General features: G+C 40.7%; 1 protein-coding gene across 1 annotated transcript in view; it reads left to right on the plus strand.

Annotated features, from left to right (window-relative positions):
- Positions 1 to 23,005, plus strand: part of tmem145 (transmembrane protein 145) — a gene marked incomplete at its 5' end in the record, with an annotated part of 36,045 nt that overhangs the window by 9,228 nt on the left and 3,812 nt on the right. Inside the window, 13 exons of the mRNA XM_080039617.1 lie at positions 854 to 928; positions 1,606 to 1,683; positions 3,445 to 3,531; positions 4,523 to 4,624; positions 10,229 to 10,313; positions 10,812 to 10,883; positions 13,461 to 13,529; positions 14,227 to 14,307; positions 14,825 to 14,903; positions 16,275 to 16,368; positions 18,427 to 18,599; positions 19,188 to 19,308; positions 19,718 to 19,906. Coding sequence (XP_079895743.1) covers positions 854 to 928; positions 1,606 to 1,683; positions 3,445 to 3,531; positions 4,523 to 4,624; positions 10,229 to 10,313; positions 10,812 to 10,883; positions 13,461 to 13,529; positions 14,227 to 14,307; positions 14,825 to 14,903; positions 16,275 to 16,368; positions 18,427 to 18,599; positions 19,188 to 19,308; positions 19,718 to 19,906 — 1,305 coding nt within the window. The remainder of the gene's footprint in view (positions 1 to 853; positions 929 to 1,605; positions 1,684 to 3,444; positions 3,532 to 4,522; positions 4,625 to 10,228; positions 10,314 to 10,811; positions 10,884 to 13,460; positions 13,530 to 14,226; positions 14,308 to 14,824; positions 14,904 to 16,274; positions 16,369 to 18,426; positions 18,600 to 19,187; positions 19,309 to 19,717; positions 19,907 to 23,005) is intronic.

Here is a 23,005-nt window from a genome sequence, read left to right on the forward strand (position 1 = left end):
CTGTCGCTGTAGTTGCCAAAGCACTTTCCTTTCTCACGACTTGCTTCACATTGCTCACAAACCTTAAATTAGGAGAGGTGCTTTCCTTTTTTTCTGGTCATTTGGTGCCACTAATTGTTACCATGGAAACACAAGACTTTGTTCTGAGTTAACCTTGGGCTAGGGGGGCTAACTTATTTAGGATTATTTAAAATGTTGAACCTAGCACTAGAGCCTTACATTATAGACAAGTGCAAAATGATTTTGTTGTACTAGCCCGGGGTTGAAATATGATTTGTTTAATGCTTTGTTTTAGGCCAAATACCTGAAAAAGTAATGACTTCTGTTCTGATGGTATACACTGAATTAGCTAAACATCAGCATGTTAGCATTGTTAGTTTGTACCTGTTAGCATGCTGATGTTGGGATAAGGGCTGAGCGATTTGGTGAAATAACTTACTGCTTTTCTTTCTGACAAATATTAAAGGGTTTGATTTAAGATATTTCACAATGTTAATAGAATCCATGTATTTAGTGAGGTAATGTGTGATGGTGTTCATCTCATAATGAGTTGCAAACGACTTTGTGAAACCACTGACACACAACAGTTTAAACCTTGGTCCAGAGTCAGACACGCTGCATAATCCATATCCTAAATTGCAGCCTTTGCAGTTTGCTAATCACATTGTTTCAGATGGCGATTTTGATTTGAAATTGATGAATTGTTCAGCCCTAGTTAGCATTTAGCTGGAAAGTACTGCTGTGCCTTAGTATGGCCTCACAGAGCTACTGGTGATGTTTTTAGACTCTTAATGTCCATCCATTGATTGTCTTTTTTCTCACCTTTTCCATTCTTTCTGTTTCTTGGCTCCAGGATTGGGTTTTCCTCACTCGCTTCTGCTTTCTCACCGACTTCGGACGTCTGGACTTCAGGTTTCGCTATCCAAAGGTAGGGCAACTTTATTGTAGCTGTGTGTGTGTGTGTGTGTGTGTGTGTGTGTGTGTGTGTGTGTGTGTGTGTGTGTGTGTGTGTGTGTGTGTGTGTGTGTGTGTGTGTGTGTGTGTGTGTGTGTGTGCGCGTGCGTGCGTGTGCATGTGTCTGTATCACGCATTCGTTCAACATGTAGTCATTTTTTTTCTTCAGTTTTCCACTTTTCCTCAGCTTGCCCACACTTTTTTCTCTGGCATCACAGGTGTTTTTAAATGTCCTTTTTTCAGCCTATCTTTCACCACTTCTTTTATCACCTTCAACTCATGTTCTCTCGCTTTCCGTCCTCTTGCCTCACCTAAACTGATGCCATCGCCATTTTTTTCCTTCTTCTTCCACTGGCTGTTCCTGCTTCTCCTCATCCTCTTTTTCCACTATCTCCTCCTCCTATATTTCTATGCGACTGTTTTGTTCTTCAGCTCTGTCTTCATTTTACCCCTCGCTTTGCCTTGCTGTCGTATAGCCTGCAGACTTTGGAAACAGTTTTTGTCATATGAAACTCAAACCCTCTCCTGTCTGATCTATGCACTCTCTATGCCATCTCTCTCTCTCTCTCTCTCTCTCTCTCTCTCTCTCTCTCTCTGTCTGTCTCTCTCTCTCTCTCTCCCCTCTCTCTCTCTGTCTGTCTCTGTCTGCAGTCGCGTTGCTGTCAGAACATATTGCTTTACTTCGATGACAGTTCTCAGTGGCCGGCTGTGTACAAGAGGTCTGACAAGGTATGATATTGACACGCACTGCATCATGTATTTTTGACATGCCATTACTAAAGATAACTACAGCCAAATGTATTAATTCCCATGGCAGTGTTGTAATGAAAAGAAAAATTTGACTCCAACTGAATACATTTTCACATTTTAACTTGAAAAGATCACACGCAGCTCTCACACTGCTCAGAATAAGACAAAGCTGTGTTCTTTTTCTGTTCCTGAAAGGCTATCCACTCCAGGGCAATAATGTATTATTGATGATACATGCAGTGATCAAGGATGTTACAATCCATATTTCTGCACTCAAAGTGGGACGACACAGAGCTGTAGGAGATCTGCTAAAAAAATACAGTAGGAAGATTTTCTGCAGAGAAATGTCTATTTTTTTATTTGATAAAAAAGTCTGTATGCATTTGGACAGTGATTCATTGTTGTTGTTTTGGCTCAGTACTCAGTCACACATTCGATCCTAAATGAAACCGTGACTAAAAGCTGCTTACCATCAGCCATCCGCAGTGAGTGCCAATTTTCAGTAATGACAACCCCGTCTTTGAACGGCTTCGCTGTTCACAACTGAGGGAATCGATGTATTTTAAAAAAAGCTTAAGATTGATATTGATTTTGTCGGTCCAACGATATCAGTGGGTGAACAATACTTAAAAACCCTTAGAACTGGAAGTCAGCACTTCAGCCTTGTAGGCATGGTTTTATTTTAAATGGAATTAGCTTAAGTAAAAAGGAAAAACAATAGAAAATGCATTTATGTTCATGCTCTCAACAGACTGCATGCACTGTATACTTTTAGAATATCACAAAATGATTCTCCCAGCCATGGTCTGTGCCACCTCCTTTTTACGTCTGGTTGATTCCATGATTCAAGTCTGAGATCTTTCAGAGTAGAGAGAGTGGGCTCATGTATTATGGGCCTCGGCTATAGGAGCATCATGCATGAATCCTTCATCCGTGTTGTACCGGCTGGTACTGTAAGATATAACATGATGAAGTCTATCAAATCAACATTAAATTGCTTTCACAACCAATGAATAATGTATGACGTGACCATTTACTGTAGGCAGACGTTACGTTGGTAGCTTCCACTCAGCTGATTCAAAGCTGTGCTTAACCGGGGCTAGGTTTACACACGGCATCTGATGCAACTGTTTCTTGTTTTATTAAAGCACAGTGAGCTCCAGCATTAAAACTGCTCAGATCAGTTATCATGTCCTATTTAAGGAATTCCATGCTAACATGGTCTAGAAAAGAAGAAAATAACAATAATATTTACCTTACATTACCTTGTGGCCCATGAAGTCATTTAGTGGTGCATTTTTCTTGCCAGAATCAAATATTATGAACTTCATTCTACACTCACTATTTTTGCACTAATATTCAGCATTCACATGGGGAGAAATCCATCACAGAGACAGAAGACAAAATACAACTATTTTAATTAAACTAACAGCAATTTCAATAGACCAGAAGGCAATGCAGCCATTGTTTTAAAAAAAAACTGTCCGATTCCACTACTGCTCTGTTATAACTTTTTTTTTAAATGCATAAAGCTGAACACACAGGTGTAACCCGCAGCTGCATGCATCATGTGTGGGCGGCTCTTCTGCACTTTATTGGAAAATATTTTATGGAATGTGTCACACCAGAAATAGAAAACAGATGGGAAAGGGCTGCTTGCCTAAGTAGACACAGCAAGAAAAAACTTCAGTTAGGGCAATTTGTTACTATTTCTATTCTCACTGTGTCTCCTCCCAGCAGAACTGCTACTCCAAGGAAGCGGTGCTGAGGCCCGAGAACAACCAGGTCATCAACCTCACAACACGATACACCTGGTCAGGATGTGTGGTAAGAGCACACACACGCACACAAATACACACACATACATATATATATATATATACTGTATACAGGCACTTGACTAAGAGGAATCCCGTCCCTGACAAAGACGCAAAATGTAATTTATGTATGCTGTTTTCTAACTAAAGTTGACCTCTGACCTCTCTATGTCAGCATATGTTTGTGTTTTAGGTATGCATGTGTGTTATTACTTTTATCTTCAAACAGTTCATATTTCGTCTTTTGTATTGCGTATTCTTTTGTAATGCAAAAAAGGAACATATAAATATTTCAAAGAGGTAAACAAATGGAGAGAGAGAGAGAGAGAGAGAGAGAGAGAGAGAGAGAGAGAGAGAGAGAGAGAGAGAGAGAGAGAGAGAGAGAGAGAGAGAGAGAGAGAGAGAGAGAGAGAGAGAGAGAGAGAGAGAGAGAGAGAGAGAGAGAGAGAGAGAGAGAGAGGGGCAGTAAAGACTAATGGGCTATAATGTTATGTTTTGTAACATTTTCCTGATTCCCGCATTATTTCCACTGTTGATGACTGTTGATGTCAAGCTGAAAGGCCCCAGGATCATTATCTCCTGTATAGAAATATATATATATATATATATATATATATATATATATATATATATATATATATATATAAATATATATATATATATATATATATAAATATATATATCCATTTCATCTCCTTTTCAATAAGCGACACGTCGTGTTTGTTTCTCACATTAGGATGTGTGATTGCCAGCGTGACTCTGTTGTTGAGGCGGTTAGTGCATGTTGTCGCCTCATTTCAGGCTATATTGGGGTGTGAAATATGATTTCATTTTCATATATCAGGCCCCCGCTCTATTGTGAAAACTATTGTGCGCCTCCGGGGTAAAAAAGGGCTGCCTTTTGGGATAACAGCACCCTCCGTATATATTTCTAATCTCTCCCCCTTTCTCTCTCTCTCTCTCTCTCTCTCTCGCTCTCTCTCTCGCTCTCTCTCTGTCAGGTGGAAGGAGACGGGGAAGAGGAGGTTCTGAGCTGCGTGGGTGGCCGTAGTTTCCGCTCGGTGAGGGAGAGATGGTGGTACATCGCTCTCAGCAAGTGTGGGGTAAGCATTGACCTCCAACCCCTCTCCCTGACCCCACTGACTTAGTCTGTAGGGGGATAAAGATGAGAAAAAAAGTGACTGTATCTACATTTTTTTATTTATTTTTTATTTTTTTTTATATATAATTTTCTGAAACAATAACTGTGTATCTAAATCCGAATCTGATGAAAATGGGGGCGGGACTTGATAAGCCTTTGGCTTCTTCCGTCACCCTTCGGACAACACAAAGTAAGATGTATGAAGATAAGAAAGAGAAAATTGTGTATTGGTGGAATTGTCCGAAAGAATAATAAATAAATAAATAAAAAATATTGAAATGTAGCTTCAACCCAAGTAAGACCATTTTTTATTTTGCAAGCTAAAAATAAGAAAATAAATAAATAATATAACTGTTTTTGGTGTGAGCAACAGCATCTGATATAAAAGTGGTGGAAGCCCAGCCTACCTGGAGGAAGACTCTGTTCTGTGAAACCGTGCATGTTTTGATCCTACTTTTACTATGTGCTTTTTTTATAAATATTTTATTCAATTTAGGCATCATTTCCCAGTATTTACTTTCCCCATCTAAGCATTTATGTAGCACTAGGCTACATTTTAAATTCTAGAAATAAAGTAATCTAAATAGGCAAAAAAGAAAAAAATAATTTGTTCAACCCTTTGGTTTACAGTAGTTCCCGAATGAGAGAGAGGGATTCTCTGAGACTCCCTTTATTCTAAGCATGATCAAATGCTGTGGCGTGTTGCAAACCACTAGCACTGATAACAAAATGTAGGTTCAGCTGAACCTGAATCTCTTCATCTCTATATGAATAGCCCCTGCACACAGTAAAGTGCTTTATCTTTCTCCCATGCTAAAAGGCTTTGTACAACAAAGTGCGTAGAATCTTAACATTCAGACTCGCTGCCTAAATTGTGCTAAACATGCCTTACAAGGGCTCCACTGTAGCCTAGTGATGAGCTAGCCTCAGGGACATTCAAGCATTGTCTTGTTTTATGGTGGTGGGAATCGGTCAGTGTTGTGCTAATGGTGTGCCAGGAGGGGAAACAAGTGGTAGCCGCTGTGTGTTGTTTGTCTATGCAAGTCTGGACTACGTCATTCTTTGAAGAAATCTAAGCTTGTATAATGATAGCTGTGTTGAGTAATGATACATTCTCCTACACTACCCGGGCTTCAGTCAAGGACAAATCCCAGTATACATTGTGTGTTTGTGTGTTGTTCTTCATGTTTATGTGTGTGCAGTGTTTTCTCATATTTGTGAATATGGGTTTGGAAAAGGATTGCATAAGTAAGATCTCTGCCTGCCTATCAGTGTCACACTCTGGGTTACATCGGTGTCATGCTTCTCCTGATTCTGTGTGTGTGTGTGTGTGTGTGTGTGTGTGTGTGTGTGTGTGTGTGTGTGTGTGTGTGTGTGTGTGTGTGTGGATTTTATTTATTCATATTTTTGTATGTGTGGGTTTGTTTTTGTGCTGTCATTTGTGAGTGCTGACAGAACAGGGATATCATTAGAACGGATGCTTCCTTATGGTGTGTGATTTAGTGTCACGGCAGCAGTCAGTGGGCTGACAGACACGGTGCCTAATGCTGTTGGACTAAAGTATAAAAGCCCGTCTCAACTCCGGGGGAGCATATGCACACCGTGTGCCCCGCAGCCAATTCCCCACCCCTCTTCTCCTGCCGAAACGCTCGCCTTCATGCTTTCTCTTTCGCTTTCACACCTCTCTTTTCTTTTCCACCTCCGTCGCTCGCAATCTCTGGCCTGGTCCCGCTCCCTTTCAACTCTCCGTCGCAGAGACACGTCGACACGTTCCAGGCCATTTCATATATCTATTTACCTCTCCATCTCCTTGTTTTTCTCTCCATCTTTCCATCTCAGTTGTCTCTTCTCTGCTCTGGCTCTCTCTCTCATTCCATGCATTTTTCATCTTCTATGTGCTACTACATATTTTCCTCTCTTTTTCCCCCTGTTCCTTCCTCATCCAGTTCTCCTTTCACGTACATTCCATCTCAAGTCTTTATCTGTGCTGAAGTGGGTCTAGATCCATATCAACTTGGTAAGCTCTTAAAACCATTGGATGTGTACTCTGAATCTCCAGATGTAGACTCGTGAAAAGGTACAAATGTGAGGTTGCCACATTGTCATTTAACATTTCCATGCGATTTCACCTGATAATTTGAAACCTCAAGGTGGCAAATAATCATTTTTTCATCGGGGGAGGGAAAAGACAAATATAATTCAGTTCATCACAAATTACAGAGCTGAAGACCTCTGGCAATCAGGAGGAAGTCTTATCAGAGTAAGTCAATTGCCAGATGGACCTAAGTTCACATTCTTTTGCGTTAATATTGTTTTTCCTGATAATTAGATTTAATTTAATCTTTCAAAAGCTTCCCTTATCGTACTATACATCCACCATACTGTCAGCGGTCAAGCTTTAATTGCATCTCTGTGTAGGAAGGCAAATGTCTATTTATTCTTTTAAACCACAGATACCATTATTTGAAAAATGTATAACTCAATAATGTGGCTTCATTGCAGCAACTTTAGTGTGGGCATTAGTGGATGATGCGTTTTTCCTTGTGGTCTCTCTCTCTCTCTCTCTCTCTCTCTCTCTCTCGCTCTCAAACCGAGGCAGGGAGAAATGTAAAAGCTTTGAATGGCTGTAATCAACCTGTGGTTAATTACGCCGAGCAGAACTGCTGTTAATGAAACACAATTGCCTCAGTAGGGAGCCAAGGAGGCACTGAAATTGGACTGGCTGTTAATGAGCGCACAGCACACTAAACAGCTGGCCAGGTGAAAAAACACCATCACACACATCTACCGCATTTTGTCCAGGTTTTAAGAGTCACACACAGAAGCAGAATCCTTATCATACCCTTCAGATCAAAGAAGGCCAGTTTGGATTTGAAACATCTCACCTATTTCATGTAATAAATAAGAAAACAATAACAGGATTATAAGACAAGTCTTTTGGGAGAGATAGTCTTATTTAGAGGGAAAGAACCGACCTGATTATTAATACATTGTGTTGCTCACAGTGTGAGCACAGTGGGATTCTGCTGATTAACACGAACAGTATATTGTTTATATATGAAAATAGACTTTATCGGGCCTGACACTAACAATTATTTACAAACTATTATTTTCATGATCATACAGCATACAGAAGGTTGTTAAAATAGCATATGGGACACTTAGGAAGCAACCGAAGTGATGTCACCAGTGTAATGTCCGCTTTGGCCCGAGAGCTTCCATTTTTAAAACTGGAGCTGTAGAGTATGGAACACATTTAATTTAAACTAGGGTGGAAAAACAACAACACAATTCTGCTTCTTGAATTTTGACAATTTTTTTGGTAATAATTATTCATTGAAATACTCGTGGTAGAGCGGGTTGGCGCCGGTTCTATTCACGTCCTGCCACTTGTGTCATGGTTGTAGCGTCCATGGGCAAGACACTTCATCCACCTTGCCTCGTGTGAATGTCAATAGTTAGCCTTCTATCAGTGTATGAATGTGTGTGAATGGTAACGTGTACATGGGAATAGTTCTCCTTTGAAAAAAAGTCTCCGGTCTAAATGGGATTTACCTGTATAAATAAAGGTTGAAAAAATAATAATAATAATCATTTGAAATTAGGCTACATGTAAAAGAATCATACATTCAGGTAATGTTTAAGTGTCTATATTTTTGGCATAGTGTGCAAAACTGAGGAAAACTCTGGTAAAAACTCTGGTTAAAACCCTTTATAAACTGAAAGTTGTAACCAAACACTGAATGTTCTCGGGATGAGATCCAAACTCTCAAAAAGACTCTCAGAAGTCCTTTTCAAAAGGCAAATATACGCAACCCAGTGGAGCACAAGATGTACAAAACTGCACAGGTATTTGTAAAAAAAACACCTCCAGCGTGTGATGTATCAGTACTGTAGAGATCAGAGATGTAGATGCATTTTGGATGTCTGAAACCAACAAGCAACCCCCCAAAATGATCCTGTAACTCCCTATCAGTACCACAGAGGGACAATCCCTGCTTTGTGAAGTTTCGCTTTTTCCCTCGTCCCTTCTTTCTCTCCTGCTCCCATCTCTCTCTCCCCTTTTTAGCATCTGCTCCCTTTTCTTCATTCTGGCCATCTCTGTAGCTATCCCCCTTTTCTTTAACTCTACAGCTATCACTCTCTTAATCTGTGTCTCCTTGCTCTGTGTCTGTATTGATTTTGTGGCAGTGCACGCTCCATGCTTCTCGCCCTTTGTGATGGAGGGAGTGAGATGGAGTCTCAGGCTGCCAAATAAAATCAAAGTCTCTTTTTTTCTCCCCTCCCTCTCTCTCTTTTTTCCCTCGCTCCACCTGCAACAAGCGCAAACTCCATCGGCTTTGAACTTCTGTGTGTGAAATGAGCTTCTCTGTGCTCTGATTGTCAACCCCTCTCTGCCCCCCCCCCTCCTCCCTGCCTTGTTCTATGCTCCCCATCACTCCTGTTCCTCACCTCGACCCTATTCATTGTCAGCCCTGACACTTTGTATATATGTGACTGCCAAGAATTAACATAACTTCAACAATAGTTTATCACACAGACCGGTATGTTAATTTTGTTCTCTGCGCTATTTCGTTGTTGTTTATCTTACCCAAATATTCTCTTTCTGGTGCTCTGTTTCATAACATCCCAAATGTAGAACAAATATATCTGATCAACACAGTTATAAAGAGCCACTATGAATAATTGAGAAGTGATGTCACACTAACTGCAAATGAAAAAAAAAATAAAAATCAGAGATAACTTTGCTATGGATTTGGTCCATCCATCCTTCCATGCTGTTAATCTGGGTCACCTTCTCATTGGCAGCACAGTATATGCAGCCTAGATTCCTTTTCTATTTCACCAACCTCCTCCACACACCTGGGGGATCCCGAGGCACTTTAAAGGCCAGCTGTGGGACTGACTATATGGCACAGTTACACTCAGCAGCTAAACCAATGCATTCCCTTTAATCCCCCAAGGAGGACCTGGGTGTTTTTTTCCCTCTGCTTGTAACAGAGCCCAGATTTTTCTACCAACCTCTCTTGTTATCCAAGCTTAAAGCTGTAGCAACTAGCAGGCAGGGAATTTATCTTAAAACACAGCCGTCTTCATTATATATAATCCCATTAGCTATAACTATAAAGTCACATGTGGGTACAATTGCCTTGTTCACTCACATCAGTGGAATTTTTTCAGCGACGATAGTGGAACATACCACCATGTCTTGCGATGTAAGATTTTTTTTAAAATCATGATTGTGCCAGTAAAATTTGTTGACCAGTTGATATGACACTAGACATTCTTTGGGATTTAAATTGTCCTAATATCCTGGTAGAGATTTAAATTTTTTCTGATTTAAAGGCTGCATCTCTGATCTTAAGTTATGTCTCTGAGTGCTGAGCAATAAAGACTTGCTTAGTCATCATATCAACAATGATAATAGGGCTGGGCTGATTTTGAACAGATTACAAATCCTCTAACGGTGAAAGTTAACCCCTTTTTGCCTAACTCAGTCTTCTCACCTGCCTCCTTCTGTCTCTGTCTGTCTCTGTCTCTCTTTCTTTCTCTCTGTCTCTCTCAGGGCGATGGTTTGCGGCTGGAGTATGAGATGAAATTGACCAATGGCCAGTCTTTCTGGACGCAGCATTTCTCGGCGGATGAGTTCGGTAAGAGTGATTAGACAGAAAAAAGAGAGAGATTATGGAACGAATCGCGGACGGCACAAGCCAACACCACTTAGCACGGCCAATAAAGCACACTGAACTGAACAAATTACAATAATGAAGAGACGGATGAATGGACTAATGATGATAGATGAACTCAGAGGAAGGGATGGAAAGAAGAAGTAGCCCCCCCCATGTACCTTCTAAATGAATTTTTCCTACATCTCTCCTATATTCTGCCTTTCTCTCTCACACTCTCCTTCTACATTACCTCTCACTTTGTGTTTCTTAACTAATCCAATATTCTCATTACATACATTATACCTCTCTGGATTTCTCATCCTCTCATTGTTCTACTTTTTTTCTCCCCTCCCTACTTTCATCTAGATGTTTTTTAAACCATTATGACCCTTTTACTCTTACTGGTTTGGTTCTCTACCTCCTTTCTTGCGCCTTGGCCATTCTCCTTCGTTAACTATTCCTCCACCTCCCTGTTCACAGGAATCTTGGAGACGGACATCACGTTCCTGGTCATCTTCTCCATGGTGTTCGTCCTCTCCTGTTACTTTGCCTGTAAGTACCGCTACTGTCTTTTCCACTTATCTTGTATCTCCCCCTTTCTCCCTCTTCTCCCTACGAACAAGGCCCATTTATTCTGAATTTTCAGAGTTGTTGCAGTCATTAAGTGCTCTTTGCTCCAGATCTATTATAAAATTTACACGTTTTTCTTGATGGGGTGGGAGTGAGTCTTCGTGTTTCCCTGTGATAAGTAAAGGTGGAGCATGTGCCTGTTTCCCCCCCCCCGACTTTCTGTCAGAACTGAGCACGAGCGACACATAAGTAGGAGTGAGAGGATGGCTAAGGGCAGCGCGGTTTGGTTTGCATGTCAAGGTGAACGGTTGGATGGAGAAGGTGGTGAAGTGGTGAGTCATTAGGTCAGTGAAGCAAGTTTTTCCACAAGAAGGTCACAGCTCAGATAATCTGAAGCAGCTCAGAATCAAAAAGCTCCAAGGAATGACTCACTCACTCTAAACTCAGTCGAAGTGGCAAACCCTTTGTTCACCCTTCTTGTTCCAGAGGCAGAGATTGTCCGACACACATTTTCCGTGAAAGCACGCACAGAGAGTGTTTAGCATGTTGACTTATTTATTAAACAATAATCTCCGGCTGCCTTCCAAACCTGAACAAAAGACCCCGCGGCATTATATGAGGGCCTCCTATAGGCTCAGTAGAGCGTGACACACCTATTTCCCTAGGTGAAACAGAGAAATAAATCACCACATACCATATCAACACAACATGCATAACTATTCATATAGAAAGTAAATTAAGTTAGTATTTCATCACTTTCATTTCATAACTCATAATTTCAACCAGAACTCAAAATATATTGACTTAAAAATGTTCTCTTCAAAAAAACTCTAAATGGCTCCAGAAGCATATACAATCCCTTTTCCAAACAAGTGAAAGGTAGTTTTGGCTAAATTGCAAAGCTAACTCCTTAGATTAGTACATTTGAAAGAAGCTTTCAGTATTAACAAGAAAAAAAAGCAGACAAACACTCAAAAGTGTGGTGTAACAGAAATATATATATTTTTTACTTATCTATTTAATCATCTTGGCAAGATTTTCATTTATGTGATGTGTCCTTGAGATGTCTGCATCCAAACCAATACAATACAGGTGAATGGAATTAGTTTTTTTCTGTGCTCACATCTTTATTAAAGAGTCTGTCATTGGAAAAGATTTAGCAGCAACACATACTCACAATACCGGAGAGATTTTTCGCAATCAATTTTTTTATGTACTTTCTCGCGGTGCAAATACCGCAAAAATATATTTTATTCAAAACCATGTCATTGGTGTGAAGGCATAAATCTCAGAACAAAGGTCTTCATATCTGGGCTGTAAGACAAACTCTATCTGAATGGCTTGATACCACAGTAAACTGCTTCTTTTAAAGTGAAGTTAATCTTGACATTGGACTCAAAATTGTCATAAAGCCGCTTTTAAAATCCTCAAATTATCTCCGGCAGTGTCACTTAAGTGTTTCCTACACAACTGTATCAAAATGTGAGTATATCAGTTTGAATGGAATGGAAAAATGGAACAACCTGTCATAACTAAAAACACAGGGGGGTTATGGGAAGTTTACTCCTTGCTGTGCTTGACATTCTTGCAGAAGAATAATGCTACGAAGTGACATGCAAATACATCAACACTGACTCTTGGATTCTGTTGAAATCTATTGAGATTTTATTCATCTTGGGAGAAAGCTTTGAATAAACCGCTTTAGCTTATTCACCATGTGCATGTTGCTTCTGCCTGCTTCATTGGCATACTTACTGACACGAAGGCTTGGCTTTCATTGAGTTTGAGTTTCATTTGAAAGTTAAAAAAACAGACAGTCAAAGATTACAATGTACAGTGTTTTATAAAAAGAGGGAACAATGCCTAAAAGGACACCTTAAACGAAACAATATGTCACAGATATATGCAGATTATTAAATATGGGTAAAGCTTTAAAATGTTATAAAATCTTTTTTTTTTTGGGAGAAATGTTCCTTTGACAGAAATCAAAATGCCCTTGAGGAAGTCAGTGGCCAAGTCTTCAGTTATACAGGGAGTGTGTGTGTGTGTGTGTGTGTGTGTGTGTGTGTGTGTGTGTGTGTGTGTGTGTGTGTGTGTGTGTGTGTGTGTGTGTGTGTGTGTGTGTGTGTGTGTGTGTGTGTGTGTGTGTGTGTGTGTGTGTGTGTGATGCAAACATTTATGGCCCTTTATGCCTCGACACTGCTGTTTGGAGGAGTGTTTTGATAGTGAAATTGCCTGCTTAAAAACATATTCAAAATATTTCCCCCCCACATTATTGATAGAGGATATAGAAGATGTGTATAGCCTCATCTAGAGCCAGGCATCACAAGATGAATGCAAACTAATGGTTGCTCCCCCCGTTTCTCTGGACGGTTCCCTTGTTCTTTTTTCCCTTCTCTCTGTCTCTCAATTGTGTAAATCTCTCGCTCTCCTTCGCCATCTGTTAGCATATCTCCATCCTTTTTATCTCAGTCACACACACACACACACACACACACACACACACACACACACACATTCACCTCTATCTCAATCCTGTTTGTTTTTATCCTCCGGCAGACAATCTGAAAGGACGACAGCTTCTTCACACAACCTACAAAATGTTTATGACGGCGGCAGGAGTGGAGGGTAAGATGTCCTGCAACCTGAACACAAACACACACACACATGCACACACACACACCCCTGACACACACAATATGCCATATCACACACTCACACACTCTCAAGATGAGCCTCTCGCAGGGCTCCAGCATCTCATACCTTAATCCCAACTTCAAGACCGTAGATATCATCTCCTCTATTAGCCTCTGAATAGGAACTATTCCAAACAGCCATGCAGTGCTACAGTGTTCAATGGAGCGTGCTGATACTGACAAATAACCCCTTCACACACCCACACCCACACACACACACACACACACACACACACACACACACCCTTCTCAACCTATCCTCCTCTTTTGATTCCCCTCCCTTATCTCTGTCTTGCTTCTCGCTTACTCACTAAGCCTCCTGCTCCTTTTCCCCGTGTTCTTCCTATCAATTCCTCTTCTCTGTCTTGCTTCTTTTCTTCCCATTTCTCCTAGGTCATCCCTTTCTCTTTCCTCATTATCCTCTTCCTGTGTACTCTGTTCTTTATCCTGTCTTTACTTCTTCTGAACACCTCTATCTTTTCAATTTCTTTTTTATTTAATTTATTTAAATTTTTTCTTCTTCACCAACTTCCTCATATGCTGCTGTACCACCCCACATCCCCCTATTCTCCCCTGTCTTTCTCTCATTTACCCATGTGTCTCTCCTCTGCATCTCTTCCACTCTGCAGTGCTCAGCCTGCTGTTCCATTGTGTCTACTGGGGCCTGTATGCTCGAGATGGAGTCGGCAACGGCAGCCTGAAAATACTTGGTGAGTTTTTCTCCCCCCTCGCAACAGCCGACCGACTGAATGACTCTGCCACTGTGTGCTGGTGAATCACTCACTGCCTGAGCAGAATGAATGAGTGGATACGCAGGGATGTGTGTGTGTGTGTGTGTGTGTATGCGTGTGTGTGTGTGTGTGTGTGTGTGTGTGTGTGTGTGTGTGTGTGTGTGTGTGTGTGTGTGTGTGTGTGTGTGTGCGCGCGCGCGTGTGCGTTTGTGTGTGTGCAGAAGCCCATTATCTGGTTTGATGTGCAAAGGAAGGATCATGCATGATTGTGTGTGTGTGCGTGCTCGTGTTTGTGCTTGTCTTTGTGTGTGTGTGTGTGTGTGTGTGTGTGTGTGTGCGCGTGTGTGTGTGTGTGTGTGTAGCGACGACAACGACGACCTGGTTTTATATCTCCCTTCTGATATTACAGATTTGGAAACCACAACCTAATTACCCCCTCTGGTTTTTCACTCTCTTTTCCACTTTCTGTGTCTCTCTCCTCTCTGTCCGTCTCCAGGGAAATTACTGTTCTCCGTCAGTTTCTTGGTGTTCCTTCTGATGCTCATATTGTTGGGCAAAGGTTTCACTGTTACCAGGTGGGGGCACATTTTTTTCTTTTTGCTTATGTGTGTGTGTACATGCGTATGTGTTTCTTTGTGCCTATGTGTCTCTCTGTTTACGAGCACCTGTCACCTTGCGCAGGTGTGTTTATGCTGCCACTGTCTCTCACTGTCAAAGTCATAACGCTTTCTCATGACACGACCATATTTAGTGTCAGTCAACAAGTTATTTTTCTATGCTGTGTCTCATGGTGTGGATGAACACCCGACAGGTTTGTGTTTTTTGTGTGAGCTGAACCGACTACCTTTTACCGTGCGAAGCCAGCTGACACATGTCTGAAACTGTAGTTTGTTTCATTTTCTGAGCTTAGTAGAGCGTATTTGCTGGCAACAGGCATCATTTGAGAAGATAGAGCCTGCATAATAGATGATTTACGAGTGCTCTCCCCCTTCCCATGTATACATCTCACACCTGACTGGACAAAATGCGCTACTCGCCCGACTGTCAGTCAGTGGTCTTTCAAGTTGTCCAATTCCAATTTTAAAAGTACAGTCAAAAGTGTCAGTTGTTGATGCAATGTTGTAACATTTCTGCCGAGCTAGCTATCCACAGGAGTGTCAGTTTTATGCGAGAAATCATGGCTTTATAAAACATATGTAAAAAGCTGATTTCAATGGTACTTATTTTGATTTGCTGTGAGACTAGTCCACCTCTCATAGTTTGAAGATTGGTCCTGCTTCCGTACTGAACTCTTGTAGCAAAAACATGAGCTTGCAAGATTTACGCTGGCTTACATACTCCTCAAGGCTCAGGAGATTATCTGATCTCTATTTATTAAGCCCTCTTAAAACCCCAGTGACTAACCTCATCACCGTCAAGCTAAAATCATGGCTGTTTATCTGCACAAACTAATAAGTTGACAGTTTACAGATAACTCCCCACTAAAACGCGTCTCCTCTGGTATGTGCTGTTGAATTAGTCACAGCAAAAGGATATTTTTTTCTCAAAATGCTGATAAAGGCTTAAGACTGGAATGCTTCTATTTGGTAGCTGCTGCTGTGCAAAAAAGAAGCTTTAATGCTTTGAGTGCAGGCAGCCTTTTTTTTTTTTTTTTTTTTTACAGCCTGCCGTGTCCACGAGTCTGCAGCCATATTATATTTATAGAGTCGAGAACACCAGTCCATTGTGCTGTGTGGTGAGAAATAGCTGAGATTAAAGATCTGTGTGTGTGTGTGTATGTGTGTGTGTGCTTCGATGTTTTCCTGCATCAGTGCCTCTATCTGTGTATCTCTTAAGTGTTCCTTTGTTTCGTTTCTTATCTTCCGCTAACTTCTGTGTGACCTCTGACCACTTTAATGTGCGTGTGCGTATGTGTGTGTGTGTGTTTGTGTGTGTGTTTGTGTCAGGGCAAGGATCAGTCACGGGGGGTCAGTTAAGTTGAGCATCTACATGACTATCTACACCATCACCTACGTCATCCTCTTCATCTACGAGGCAGAGGTATAGTACCACACACACGCAAACACACATACACACTAGGGCTGCAACTAACGATTATTTTGATAATCGATTAATCTGATTATTTTCTCGATTTATCTATTATCATTCACTCTACATGTCAAACACAAAAAAAGACAATTTAAGAGAAATCACAAATTACTGGAGCCTATGTTCACGCCTTCACACCAAAATACTGGTTTCAAAATTTGCCAAAAGGCTACTTTTTAGATGTAGTCCTCTGAGTACTATCTCCCTTTTTATCTATTATGTTTTGTATATTTGGACTATTTAGTTCAAAAACTAAAAATATGAAGACTCCAGTTTACGCTTATGAGAATTAAGATGGGCCTTTTGTATCTAGTTTCTGACACCTCCTAGACAAGATGAATTGATTAACTGGGGAACTAACTGTCAGAAATATCAGCAGTAAAAAATTATCTATAGTGACAGTGCCAACTTTCACACTAATTAAATCATCCCCTACAGTAGTTGCTAAAAGCAAAGTGTGCTGCGGTTTGCTTGGTTGTCTTTATTTTTAAATTCAGATCCCAACTAGTAAAATGTGTGAACATTCCTGATTCCTGCCTCCTATGATGTGACTTGAAAAGCAACGTCTGAATTCTGCCCCCCCCCCCCCCGGTTGACTGGGTGCAAGATTTCTGACTTGACAATGCACGACACAGTACCTGCACTCCAATTATTGCTCTCTTCAGCTTTAAAACAAATGAAGGAGTCTGGGCCCACAGATCAGACGTGGGCTGTAATGTCTCTTTCTGTCAAGTCACTCATTAAGTTGATGTATTCCTAATTATGAATATGCATCAAGTTAATTGTTTTACGGCAAAACAAAAATAATCCTTTACGGTTTACAAATGATGGATCCTAAAAGAAACAACTTTACTACGAACACAAATACGTACTACTGTCCCCAGGATAATATATCTTAGATTAAGGACTGTTTCTTTAAGGTTTCCTGGGATAGAGAAAGCTAGGCTTACTAATCAGAACACCGTGAGATTTCACCCCTCATTAATTCTACTGTGTGTGTGTGTTATGTATGTGAAGATGGAAACAGATTTCACCAGCTATGATGTCAAGCTCATGAATTTATAACACACTCGGGAGTGTTACAGTTACATACATCTGTGCATACTGAAGAGGCGTCAGCAGCACAGTCAGATGTAATGACGGTACATTGACGGCCAAAGGATTGCACTCTTTCAATGTGTCATGCTAATGACCCAGTGGGAATAATGCAGTGAAAATATTTTTTCATGCTGGATCCCATTGCCATCTCTCAATTTGCAATATGTAAATCTGAAGCTGTGTAATTTATCTGTCGCCTGCCTGCCCTCTTACACGCTCCCTGCTATTATAGAGCTCAAAACTCAAGGGAGCCTCTGCTAAAAATACGCCCGAACTAGGTTACCATTGGAACGGATATGAAGACTAGAAGAGAGGTGTTCCTGGCATTGGGTCTGCGGTTGGGAATGTGTCAGGCTCTGGTTAGCTTGTTGGATACCAACACCATCCACGCCCAGCAATCAGACCTATGCATTATGTAGCAAGGGTAACACTGTATGATCAACGTATCCAGTCACTGAACTGTGAAATGCAATCTAATGTCCGCAGATGCAAGCCCACGTGCATGCAACACACACTCAGGCACACACACCTACACACACACACACACACACACACACACACACTTGTGCACACAGGTGCCGATGACCTAGTTTTGGGAAAAGGAAGTGTCAATGTCAAAGACTCACACACAGCATGCTACAATGTGAGTCTTGGCTCGGTGCATCAGCTGAAACACGAGCAATCCATCATCAGTAATTAGTGCACATACCACAATGTGCAGTCAAGCCAATAGATGTCCTCTTTTTCTGCTTTGTATACAACTTTGGCTTGTTTATTGTGTGTGTGTGTGTGTGTGTGTGTGTGTGTGTGTGTGTGTGTGTGTGTGTGTGTGTGTGTGTGTGTGTGTGTGTGTGTGTGTGTGTGTGTGTGTGTGTCTTGATTTTGGCCTAACCTCTCATGTTCCTATGCCAGTTCTTTGACCCAGGTGAAGTGCTGTACGCCTACGACAGCCCGGCAGGCTACGGGCTAATGGGCCTGCAGCTGCTGGCCTACGTGTGGTTCTGCTATGCCGTGCTTGTCTCTCTCAAACACTACCCCGAGAAACAGCCTTTCTACATCCCTTTCTTCACCACGTACACACTATGGTGAGACCTGCTGCAGCATTGCCCCCCTATACTCTGCTCCTCGCTGTGGATAATAGCACCTGTGCTCAGAGATCGCAGGAGCAAGAGAAAAAATACACATTTCCATGTTTGCGGTCTCTTCAATTTAAATAATTTATGCCACAAAATAGCTGATGCTTTCGTGGTCCAGGAATGAGATTTATTCCACCTACAACACTCTGCACCCATCCTGTGTTCAAATCAACATTGCAGATAATTGCTATAAGAATATATCATTATTATTTTTTACTAGCTTCTATTAGAATACTTTAAGCTGCCATATACAGTATATGTGTTCTACATATTTTAAAGCTTTGTACCGGAACGTACTGTTTTTTCATTTACACAGCCCTGAGAAAAAAAATACTTGCTCAGCTTCTGTGCCCTTCACTCACTCTGTGTAATAGCACAAGTTTAAAGGGAGGGTAGATTACAAAGACTAATATTATCTCTGTATTTCTCTCTCTCTTTCATTGCTGCCACTATTTCCCCCCTCATTATCTTTCTCTGTGCTTTACATCTATTTCTGTCTCTGCCTCTCTTTCTCCGACCATCAAACTCCGTTCTCAGGTTTTTCGCGGTGCCAGTCATGGCTCTCATTGCCAACTTTGGGATTCCCCGATGGGCCCGGGAGAAGATCGTTAACGGCATTCAGCTCGGCATCCACCTCTATGCTCACATTGTTTTCCTCGTTCGTACCACACACACACACACACACACACATGCACACAAACACTCTTGAAGACCCTTGCCCTTCGACATAGTTAAACATTATTCGACAGCCATTACCGCCCCTGTCAGTCATACATTATTCACTCTCCTTGAGTCATAGCTGTCTCATGGTGATTGTCTCCTCCACACATCATTATATACTTCCTCCTCACCTTTCGACACACTGTTCTTTACTAATGGGCCGTATACCGCTCACACAAAATTTCCTTTTATATTCCTGCACACATGCATGCCTCGCAACTTCCACATTTCTCACTTGGACCTTAATGTACTCTGTCTGTGTGTTAGCAATATGCTGATTATAGTACATACTCTACATGTGAAAATCAGTAGGGATGAGATATTTTTTCATCTTTTGATTCCCTTAGGTTATCACACGACCTTCTGCAGCCAATAAGAACTTCCCATATCATGTCCGGACGTCCCAGATCGGGATCCTGCTGTCCAGTCCCAAAGGAGGCGAGGGGGCGGAGAGCTTCCCCCATCATGCCTATGGGAACAGCTCCTTCCTGGGAGACTCTCAACCCAACTTCACAGAACTCTTCTCCATCCAATCGGTGAGTCGAAACTTTCACTTATTTTTGGATGCGTTTGTTATATCCTGGCTTTTGAAGTTCTCTAAGCTTTAGACACAGAAGAGCAAGTGCTGTGTTTATGCAAATGACTTTACGGATAATGATTTATTCATTTATTTTATATTGACCCAATCGTGCCCCCCAACAAGTACAGTAAATTAAGGTGCAAAAAACAGGTTCAAGCTTAATGAGGATCACATCCAGTTTCAACTTTTTGCATTACTTGGTTTATGTAATAACATTAATCTAAGTTTTAACTGAATATTCACCGATTCAAACCTAGCTTGAAATGAACTGCTGTATTATATAAAGATTTATCAAATAATATTAAAAGGCATACGAGGAACAATACAGTTATTTTTGTTGGGACACATTATATAAGGATATTTTCTCGGTGGACTCCAGGTGAATGAAAGTAAGCACGGCGTAACATAGCACATACCCTGATATGAAAACACTCGGGCACAAGGAAAATAATGATTAAAGAGAGACTTTGACAAGACCAAATTAAGGTGCCGTGATGAATTGCCTAGCCCTGGGAACATTCTGAGCTGTGGAAGTTGCTTTCTCTTTTAAGATAATCTTTTTTTTATAGGAATGTTCACCTTTTATTGGACAGTTTGACAGTGTACAAGCAGACAGGGAATGGAGAGAGAGAGAGGGTGGTACGACATGCAACAACAAACAGGTCTCGGGATGGAAACCAAGCAGCGATGTTTTGCGACTACGTGGCATGTGCTGTAACCACTCAGCTGTCGAGGCACTCCAAAGCTTTTTCATACCGCGTAAAAATGAGTGACAGAAGAAGAAGAGTAGAATGTAGACAATATTTAAAATCTTCAACTACACCTATACAATGCGTAGAGACTAGCAGAAATAATACAATACAAATGGGGAGCCATATGTGTTTTACAATCTAGTACAAGCAACATGAAAATTTATTGTTTAACTTGCTTGCTTCTCGTGGTTCTCGTTACAAATCTACCACCTGAATTGTTACATCTACTGCAGAGGCCCCCTGGAAGAGTGCAGATTAAGTACAGTAACACAGTGATTTTCAATTAGTCCTTTATCCCTTATAAGCCGGGTATCAACTCGGCCAGTAAGAAGAGTTTCTTCTCTTTGTTGCCAAATGAAATGCACTCAGTCTAGTCTTTATCTAAGTGAAATATAGTTGCAGGTGATTACATTCATTGTATTGACACGGTGAGTGTATTGAATCGGAGTCAGTGGATTAAAGAGCAAAGTAGATCTAGGATTAGTCTTGGTAGGCGTTTACAGTGTGGCATGTAGTTTTATTGTTTTGCAGTATTTGACCTTAGGGGTGAATTTTGAAGTTATCACAGCAGTCTCTGTGCTATATTGTGCTCAAAAGCCAAATGGAAAATTTCTGGAAAACCTTTTACAGATAAAATTTGCCAGTATTAATCAAGCTAGAAATATTGGAGTAGTCATAGATTCAGACTTGAATTTCAAAAAACACATTAAATCAATTACTAAGTCAGCCTACTACCACCTTAAAAATATATCAAGAATTAAAGGGCTAATGTCTCAGCAGGACTTAGAAAAACTTGTCCATGCATTTATTTTTAGTAGACTTGACTACTGTAATAGTGTCTTTGCAGGCCTTCCTAAAAAATCAATCAGACAGCTTCAGCTAATTCAAAACGCTGCTGCTCGAGTCCTCACTAGGACCAAAAAAGTGGATCACATTACCCCAGTTCTTAGGTCTTTACACTGGCTTCCTGTCACTCCAAGAATTGATTTTAAAATATTGATGTTGGTCTATAAAGCCCTAAATGGTTTAGGGCCTAAATACATCGCTGACCTGCTGATCCCTTACGAACCAGTCAGAGCTCTCAGATCATCTGGGACTGGGCTACTGACAGTCCCCAGAGTAAGGACTAGACAGGGAGAGGCAGCCTTCAGTTTTAATGCACCCAAGCTCTGGAATAAACTTCCAGGGGACTTGAGGTCCGCTTCAACACTCGGCTCTTTTAAATCAGGTCTGAAGACTTTACTGTTTCCGTTTTAACCTGTAATTCTTATTATTTTTAAATGTTTGAATTATTTTATGTTTTATTTATATTCATGTTTCTCATTCGCTTTTTTTTAATGTGTGCTCTATACTTGATGTATTTTGTTTTTGCATCTGTAAAGCACCTTGAATGGCCTTGTGTCCAAAATGTGCTTTAGAAATAAACTTGCCTTGCCTTGCCTAAAGATGGGCAAGACTATAGAAAATAATCTATAGTCAAGTGTGATATGGACTGTTGAAACAATCCAAATCATAAGGGAGTACTTTTTTAACATGTTTACATAGACAACAGGCAGAAGCGACTGGGCAATAATTTGGTTATTAATGATCAAATTTTAGCACACAATAAAGTGGTCTTCATGTTATATTTCTATCAAATGAATAATTCAGGGCAAGCTGTAATTAAAACCCAACAAGACTAGTTAAGTGTGGTCTCATACACAGTAATGCATAACGGTGGAACGTAGTTCATTATTTTGCAGCTGCAATGATTGGCGATTAGTCAATCAAAACAACATTCATCTGAAGGTATTTTCATAATTGGTAAGTTATTAAAGTAATTTTTCACAATGAATACCAAACATTTTACAGCTCCAGCTTTAAAGGGTGAGAATTTTGTCATACATTATACTAAATTTAGATTTCTGAGCAAAGCAAACATTTGTGGCTATGACCTTGAGCTCCAGGGAATTTTGATGGACATTTTGTTTTATTGTTTTGTAAACCACTAATAAGATTGACCCGGAAAGTATTTGGTCAGTTAATGAATTTAGGAAAAAAAGCAACAATTACAGTCCAAGATTCTGTGTAAACCTGCCATATTTTTATCTGGATTTTGACATGATAAATATCCCTCATATAGCTTGAGAATGATTTCAGTCAGATATCCCTGCCTAAACAAAATACTCTACCATACATAAACAGTAGTACAGTAGGGTCAACTTCCAAAAACTGTATAATTGAGAGTAAAGTAACTGAACAGGAAACTGGTCAGGAAACCCATTACACGTTTCATTCACACTGACCTATATAACCAGGAAGTT

The sequence above is a fragment of the Ammodytes marinus genome (genome assembly GCF_949987685.1).
Source record: "Ammodytes marinus genome assembly, chromosome: 13".
Taxonomy (NCBI): Eukaryota; Metazoa; Chordata; class Actinopteri; order Uranoscopiformes; family Ammodytidae; genus Ammodytes; species Ammodytes marinus.